This window comes from Brachyhypopomus gauderio, chromosome 14, assembly GCF_052324685.1.
Source record: "Brachyhypopomus gauderio isolate BG-103 chromosome 14, BGAUD_0.2, whole genome shotgun sequence".
NCBI lineage: Eukaryota > Metazoa > Chordata > Actinopteri > Gymnotiformes > Hypopomidae > Brachyhypopomus > Brachyhypopomus gauderio.
Genome location: NC_135224.1, coordinates 5,473,704 through 5,482,781, shown reverse-complemented (window position 1 = coordinate 5,482,781; position 9,078 = coordinate 5,473,704). Strand labels below are relative to the sequence as shown.

At 37.2% G+C, this 9,078-nt stretch overlaps 1 protein-coding gene across 2 annotated transcripts; it reads left to right on the top strand.

The window, feature by feature from the left end:
• The first annotated feature begins 363 nt into the window (after positions 1-363).
• LOC143475197 (GTPase IMAP family member 4-like) lies at positions 364-3,532 on the top strand. 2 transcript variants are annotated; one of them, XM_076972957.1, is made up of 2 exons: positions 364-546; positions 1,295-3,532. In XM_076972957.1, the coding sequence occupies exon 2, from the start codon at positions 1,300-1,302 to the stop codon at positions 2,095-2,097; it is 798 nt and encodes a 265-aa protein (XP_076829072.1). In that variant the 5' UTR covers positions 364-546; positions 1,295-1,299; the 3' UTR covers positions 2,098-3,532. The 2 variants fall into 2 exon arrangements, with proteins under 2 accessions (XP_076829072.1, XP_076829073.1); XM_076972958.1 differs by lacking the exon at positions 364-546 and adding an exon at positions 983-1,060.
• Positions 3,533-9,078: the final 5,546 nt, after the last annotated feature.

Below are 9,078 nucleotides of genomic sequence, written 5' to 3'. Positions count from 1 at the left end.
ATGTCTTAATGTTCAAAATATCTTGATCATTATCATAATTTGCTGGTGAGACACAATTTAAAACAATTACGAGCTAATATTGGGTTTAGAGTATATACTTATTATTAGGAAATGTAAACTTTTGTGTGTTTTTTTGCTTAGGAGTGTAAAGGTTGATGTATAGAGACATAGATTGAAAAAAAACACAAGCAACCGACAAAAACATCTATGAAGAAGCTTTTTTAATGAATGTTCAACATATATATTATAAATCATTTGAAAGTCTCTGCAACTGAAACCAAACCAATAAACAAAAGAGACCAGATCATTGATAAGTGGCTGTGACTCGTTTACACATTGTCATGCAATAATCACAATCACTATTCCCTGTAGTGCGTCAGCAAAGCAGCAGAGAATGTGAATTCGGTGAAGTTTGACTGGTCGTAAATATGAAACAGAGGACCAGCAACAACCGGCTTGAGTTGGATCTTGTTTTGTTGTTTCATTTTAAACATACAAAGGTCACAGGATTCTGTCGCTCTTGGAACTCTGAAATGCCTGACTGAGGTGAGTTGAGGACAGAAAAGGTACCAAAGTCTTTTGTTTTTAGTGTCTAGCCATTGAATAACCAGTAGAACTGACTTTTGAGTGCTTCACTTCTCTTAAGCTCATTTGGCTTCCAATTAAACTGTTTTCTGTAGTTTAGGTCTGTGTCACTGCATTTATAAAACAACAGTTGATCCTTTAAGTGAACACATACATTGATGTTTAACAGACCTGGAAGTATACTGTATGTTTTTAGATCACCATTAGAACGATACAAAATATATTTACCTATACAGTATATGTTGTCTTTATTTAGACTGTATGACATTCTTAAATCAAAATGACTTTTCATTAAGTAGAAAATGGTCTGGTGATACATGAATTGGGTATGTTAGGTCATCTGTGTCCACATGGGATTAAGTGGGACTTGTTATCTATATTTCTGTTAGTAAAGCAAGTTCTGGTTTTCTATAAGAATTCACCCATGTTGAGACAACATTAGTGTCTCCTGGATTCTGCGTCACTAGTGATATAGGTATAGTCTACCTCACAATACCACACAATATACCCCACAATGACCATTTATAATAATAATAATAATTTCCACTTCTATAGCACCTTTCAAATGCACCAGTGACACTAATGTAAGCTTAAGGATCTGAGCTTAACTCAAATTCTAAGCAAATTCTCATATTCTATGCTTAGATGTTCTAATATCATCTGAGAAAGATAAACTGCTATCCATCAATAATCGTTTGTCTCTTAATAGGAGTCATGGCTGAACGGAGGATTGTGCTTCTTGGGAAAACGGGTGATGGTAAAAGCAGCTGTGGAAATTTGATACTCGGTGAAGACGTATTTCCTACTGGAACACTCTGGTCACTAACTAAAAAATGTTACTTAAAGAAAAATGAAAATGAAGTAACATTGGTTGACACGCCTGGATTTTTTAATACCGACCTGTCTTCACAGGAATTAAACACTGGATTATTAAGATGCATTACTGAGTGTGCACCAGGGCCACATGCATTTGTGATTGTGCTCAAAGTGGGAAGGTACACAAAGCATGAGAGAGAAACTGTGGAAGAAATAACAAAGTCATTTGGAGAGGAGGCTCTAAAATATGCAGTGGTCCTCTTCACCTTTGGTGATCAACTCTGTGAGGGTCAGACTATTGAAGACTTTGTGAAGCAGAATACAGAGTTACAGGATCTTGTGAATAAATGTGGAGGTCGTGTTCATGTTGTTGATAATAAATACTGGAATGAGCAGCAGGATGAGTACAGGAGTAACAGGGTTCAGGTAGAGAAGATACTGAACACCATAGAGGAGATGGTGAAGGAGAATGGAGGAGAGTGTTACACCAATGAGATGTTACAGGCTGTACATGAAGCTGCAGAGAATAAAACTTTATGTGAAGAGAGTGGAGACGCTCCAGATATTAAGATGAGAGAAAAAGCACAGCAGAGTGTTCATACTTGTATGGTAAACTTAGCAGGGATGGCAAATGTGGTATTGCTGTGGGCTTTCTTTGGCTTTGTGTTAGGACTGAACATTGGGAAGAACATTTAAGAGAATCAGCTGAAGGAGGAATTAGAGGTTTTAATGCATCAGAAGGAGCAAAAACTGAACATCATGCAATGATTAAGGCCTGAATGGCCCTAAAAAGTCACCAGAGGTCATAGAAATAATTATTAAATTGTTACCAGACTTACAATCCATATAATTACCTTTAACATTTGTTACAAAATTATCTTAGTGTATTTAAACAGAAATTTTTTGTTTGATGAATGTGATTAGCAAGAGATGAGAACATGCTTATTTGTGTGAACATACTGGAGTAGTTTATATAAATTCTGCTTATGTTTATATGTTTAAATATGATTTTTTTTCTACCTCATGTTATACTTTTGAAAAATGACATTTACCTTGATGACAAATGACAAGCACCGATCACAACTACCATTCACAACAAACCTCTTGGACACATCACACATCACACCACACCCCTACACCTGAGTACTGACGACCCTCACCTGGTACCACCTACACCAGGGCAATGATCACCAGTTCCTACCAGTTTTTCCTCGTTGTTGTGTGTCATGAAGACCCCCCGAGCGACACATATACAGCATCTGCTAAACGACTCCAGTTCTTTCCTCCCACACTTTTGCTGTTCTGGCCAGCTTGCCGCTGTATTAAGTAGTTTTTCATTATGGAGAATAAACGCCAAACACACGCTTGTGTCTCACTTCCTCTCTGCATCGGTCACATTAAACATGGCAACTGAAGTGTGGCGATATGTCTTGTAATATAAATGGCTTGTTTCATAAATATCTAAATCATCATCAATTTGCAAGGATTCTCTTATATGATACGTATATGATATTGGTAGTGGGAAATTGTAATGGTCGTTTCCCGGACTACACCACCAGCCACGGCTAGAGAGCCGATCTGCTAAACCAGCCTAATTAGCCTGGATGAGCTACACCTGTCTAGCTCCTTGCTGAGTCTTTTCATGAGAGTTCTCGTGTCACAGGTCAGCTGTTACAGTATCTTGATTGGTGGGAATTTTCTCCCAATCCTCCTTTCCTTCCTGGGATTCTTTTCCATTAAATATCTTTTTTTTTTCTGTGCCATTCTAAGGTTTTCTAATCTTTTCTTACCTGTTTTTTAGTCTTTGGTTTTAGGGAAGTTCTTTTTGTTGTAGTTTGTCTCACTCTTTGAGATGGTCAGCTCCTCCATTGGTTCCTTTTTGTTTGTTTTTTCTTCTGGTTTTAATGTTGCCAGAACAGTGTTACCCGCATCATATCTGTGGAGGTTTTTGTTTGTTTGTATCTCGGCAGGGCCAGCGCCACGGGGCGAAAGGGGGCGTCGCCCCCTCAGGCGAGGTGTCCCGCCCCCTCAATGTAATAATAAGACCCATTTATTTTACAACAATCGCTACATGGCGCCCCCTCGGCCGCTCAACAATTGTTACACGCCACCCCCCGCTCAAGAACTTACGTTCGCCACCCCGAAATTTTCTGACGCCCCCTCACTGTATATGTTCTGGCGCCAGCCCTGTATCTCGGACACCTGGCATGTGGGTTCTTACCTCCTGTGATGGTGGAACAGCCAGCTATTTAACATCTAATGGGTTTTCCCCGCTGTTGGCAACCCCCATGTTGCATATTTAGGGACATAAAAACCTAAAAGGGACCGTGTTTCATATTTTAATAACATTCTATTTTCCATTTGCATGGATTACATTAAATTTTATGTAAATGTGAATAATAAATTGTCACATGCATATTTGTCTAATCTGTAACTATTAGATTATACAGATTAACATGCCTTTTTTTGTTTTGATATGTTAGTATATTATTTTAACTTGCATGTATACGAATACTCTTTGTAATGTTTGACTGTTCAAGGAACATAATTCATAAACTCACACAGATGGAAAAAAACTGGTTAAACGGGTTAAAGTTGGAAGAGGATCCACTGCAATACTGGTTAAACCACAAAATCATTCTTCGATTTCTTCCCAAACTTGCTAAAATGTACTTTAGTGAACCAGCACACTCAGTCATGTGTGAAAGACTCTTGCATCACAGCCCAAGTCACCTGAACACAGGAAGGTTTTCCTTAGTTGGTCAGAGCTCCAGTGTGAGTCCTGGTTTCTTCTCCACCAGTCAGTCTTCTAGTGATGGTGTCCAAGAAAACAGAATCTGTTATTATGGATGTGTGTGTTCCCAGTATGTGAGCACTCTGCAGCCCTCTAGCCATGATTACACTGTTCAGTCCCTGCTGCAGGACTCCAGTGTGTCAGTGTTGCTGGACAAAAAGACAGTAGCTGAATGAATGAATGAATGAATTTAAATGAACAAACAAATGAGTTAACATGCTGGATCCACCGTTATATTTGTTTTTAGCTTCACCATCACCAGGTTGCCCAGAGAATAAATAATGAAATAAACTAAGTAAAATGAAATAAACACTGAAACACATCAGTTTTAAATCCAAAAAAGATACCATAAGGAATGTAAATTTGTGAATTTTTTGGGGGGAATCGAAATATAGAGTATGTTTTCAAGAGGGGAGTAGGTAAAATTCTGCAAAAAAAAAACACAAAAAGGATTAATAGGATCCTCCACAGTTTGCTGAGCTTTCTGTCCTTGTATCTCTGAAAACCTTTCTAAAATATCACAGAGAAAAGATACATTTTATCGTATTTCTTGTACCTGTTTCAAAAGAATTTATGATCAAGAATCTCCATTAAAATCTTCATATTCATTAAATCATTAAAATGAAATGAGTCTGTCCTCAATTTTTATGAAGCTATGATATGAAGTTCCTAGCACATCCTTTACAATTGTTTTAATTTTTCATATTTTGCTAAATATTTATTACTTATTTCAAGATTCTTAATGCTGTTTAATGGTGATTAAATGGTGTTCTCTATGGGTTTACAATAATTATTTTATCATAGACAAGTACCAGCCACTGTGCTCTCAGTGCTCAGAATAAATATATTGTCTTTTTAATTCACTGTATCTTCTTTAATAAGACAGATCATAACAAGGACAAAATGACTGTGGGCTTAGCCTCAATTCCAGCATTTAATATGCTATCAAAGGGGAAAAAAGAACATACTGTCACAAAATATATATAAATTAGATTTGAACTAAGTAAAAAACAATTAGAAAGGTGAGTCATATATTTGAATGTCCATGCTCATAGTGTTGTAGGCAGACATGTCTGTAGATATATTGTGGTTGAAATTCTATAACCCTTAAATGGTAAGCACAATAAAAGTCAGAAGCAGTTGGGTAAAGTAATAAAGTAAAATGAATTTAATAAGCAAGTATGGATCAATCCAGAGTTCTCATTTACATACACTCACGAGAGCTAATTCCCCCCTCCGAACTCTCATCTCTTATACTTTAGTTCATAAGCACACAAGGTGTTCACAAGGTGAACATGAGGTCATGAAAGCATATGATTGGATGAGCATGACATAAATCACACATGATTTGACAGATGTATATTAGCCTCTCCCCTCACGCCACATCCACGATTGGTGATTTCATGATAGTCTGAGAACCGACGTGGCCACTTCCATGTTGAGACTAGGAGACCAGCTGGTGTCTCCAGCGAGGTCAATTTAGGAACATTGAATTCCCGGAATGGGCCGAGGATGTCCAGGGGAAAGACAATACAATTCTAAGGCTTACTGAGCCATACCAGACAATGAATGGCTTCAGTGCCTTACTTACATGATTAACACATATAGATGTATAAGCTAGAGCTTTTTACCTATATATCATGTGACTATTGTATTTAACATATACTAACAAAGCATAGCATCAAGGAAAATGTGAGATTTTCCATCACAATATGAATCCATTCTACAATGCCAGGTGTACCATGCAATGCAAAACACATGTAAAATTCCTTGTTTTTATTTAACAGTGCCTTGTACTGTTTGGAGAGGAGTGGTTCTACATTTGAATCAGTTGCCGCTACAATATTGTTTACCAATAGGGGTCGCTGTTGATAAGGGGTTTCTTCAGATATTTTGGCCAGCACTCGTTTTAATGTCTTCCACTAGCAATTGATAAAGACTGGTGTACTGTTCAAGTCTGCTTACATAGTATTATATGAACAACATGGACATGTAGAAATAAAGTTCAAAACCTGTCACACACACACACGGACGTAATTTTGTAATAAAAAGTGGGGGGGACATGGATTCGTCGCTATTTAAATATTTGGTTTTAACCATAAAAACTGGGGGGGACCAAACCCAGCTTTTGAAAATAAAATATATATATATATATATATAAATATAAAATAATTAAATTGTTGCCAGATTTACAATCCATATGATAGGATTAAAATTTGGTACAATATAATCTTAGTGTATTTAAACATAAGATTCTTGTTTGATGAATGTGATTAGCAAGAGATGAGAACATGTTTATTTGTGTGAACTTACTAGAGTAGTTTATATAAATTCTGCTTATGTTTATATGTTTAAATATGATTTGTCTACCTCGTGATATACTTTTGAAAAAAAATGACATTTACTTTATTCATATATCATATATAACAGAAGCAAAATAATTGTTTTGGCCTGTTCATTGTATTCAGTCAACAGAAATCTGTCTGTAACCTTGTAACCTGTTCAAGTGAATAAAAAAGTGTTATGCAGGGGTGTGCGAACGCGCACAAACCGCTTGGGCTTTTGTTGTAGGAACCCAAATGCCAACCACAAACAACCACAAACAAGAAACTGAAACCTCCGCCAGAAAGGAATGTGGGAAAAGCGAAAAAAGAAAAAACAATCAAACAACGCGGAATGAGATCAACGCGAATACGAGAGAGAGAGAGAGAGAGAGAGAGAGAGAGAGAGACAGAGAGAGAGAGAGAGAGAGAGAAGGCAAGGGAAACAAACTGCCAGGGAAGGGCTGACCATAAAGCCAAACGTGGCAAAAAACAAAACCTTTCCTAACTAAAACAAAAAGCTGGATAGGAAGAATATAGCGGGGGTAAAACTTGAGAATGGTCCAAAGGACGCAGGAGAGCGAAGAGAAAACACTGCAGAGCAGGACGAGAGAGAGTAACGTAATGAAAACCACGATACCGGCTGACCGCTTGAAAAGACCAAACAACTCAGCGAAGACGCGTCGCAGTCGACTTCCTTAAGAAGGATGAAATCATCGGCTGCGGATCATTTTCGCTGATTGCGGGATGTGGACTGTGAACGCCCTCTGGTGGTCATGGCATGTGTAGTGGAGGGACCTGCCCTGACAGAAGACCGCGAGCGCCCTCTGATGGTCATGGGCGGGGCAGCGCTGGGGCCTGCCCTGACAAAAAGTTTATGCTCAAGTTATGTTTCAGTGGTCGACTAAGTACTGTTATCCAGACTTCACTAATATCATTTAAGCATTCCATATATATATATATATATATATATATATATATATATATATATATATATATATATATATATAATGAGGTTTATTCTGAGCACATCTAAAATCAGAGTCGTGGTCACAGTTCAGGATCATTAAGCCAACACTGATATTTATGGTAAAGCAAAAAGCAAAACAAGTCAGATTTAACTGAAAACAAGTCAATAAACGAGACAAGAAATAAATTTACATTAACCAGCAGGGAATAAACAGAGGCAATATACACACAGGGATCCACAGGGTCCAGATTCACACAAACAAAGACCAGTTCAATACAGCACAATAACCAGCTCTAAAGAAGATGAAGGACTGGGGTTATCGCATGATGCATCATATGACGTGTGCTGACCAAACAATCTTTCTAACTTTCCCAAATGATGATTCTGTGCTGATTCGACAAACTGGTTGGACAGGGATCTTCAGCTAGCTGTTAGATGAAACATTTTCAGACACACTTACAAAAAACCAACCATTTCAGAACGTGGAGAAGACAGGTCTCCAGTGTGTATGAGCGCTAATGTGTGTACAGCACAACCAATGCACACATACATTATAATTTAGACAAATTCTGTCAGAATAAAACTGATAATGAGGTAAATAATTTCTTCAAATGGTAATGAATATCTAGCCATGTAAAAACACTATATGTAGCTTTTTCAACCAGTCACACACTGGTGAGGAGAGCGAACTGACTGCACACAGAGAACAGACAAACACTGCCCCCTGGAGGACTGAATGGGTGGAGCAAGAGACGACAGCACCTGGGACAGAGCACCATCCACCACTGGACATACACACACACTCACACTAGGATCACTTTATTAGACATGTAGATACATATTCTCACACAAACAAACGATTCATTTAGGATAGTCAATTGGCTTGACAGCTTAACCTTTGGACAGTGGAAGTAAATGGGAGAACCTGGTTGAACGTACACACAGATAACACACCCACACAAGAGAACGCGTCCCCAACAGATAACACACACAGTAACAAGGAGAACACATCCCCCACACAGACACAACAACCAAACCATTATTTTATTGTACATCTTTTCAGCATTAACAGATTAATTCCTGCCTAATTTGGTTTGTTTCAGTCTTTCTTCACTCATCTTAATTTAAAACTTTATTTAAAATAATCCTGATGAATCCTGTTTTATTTGTCATGCACTGTATTCTCATTGACATAGGCTATGTATTATATGGATTACTTTTTGTTTCAATTTGTCTTTTTTTGTAATATATTTTATTCTGTGTCTGTTGTTAACTCCATTTTCATTACATTTTCAGTGTTTCTTTTTAAATCTATATATTTTATATATATTATTAAATAAAAATGTCTGTATTCGCTTTGGTATTTTTTGTTATTTTGCAATATGAATTTTACTCAGAAAAGTACATTAAATAATTATCTTTTTCTTTTTTTTTCTTTTTTTGCACAATGCAGATTTAACGTTTTAGTAAATGTAATGTTCTGTGTTTAGGTTCCGTCTTGCTCAAACTGTTAAACTGACTAACAGTAATAAGATGTTCAGGTAATGATTCCTCTTCCTGCTGTATAAATATTTCGTTTGATAAATCCACAG

Bases quoted from the DNA above. Each gene is read 5' to 3' on its own strand.
- LOC143475197 (XM_076972957.1), top strand. From the start codon at position 1,300: ATGGCTGAACGGAGGATTGTGCTTCTTGGGAAAACGGGTGATGGTAAA.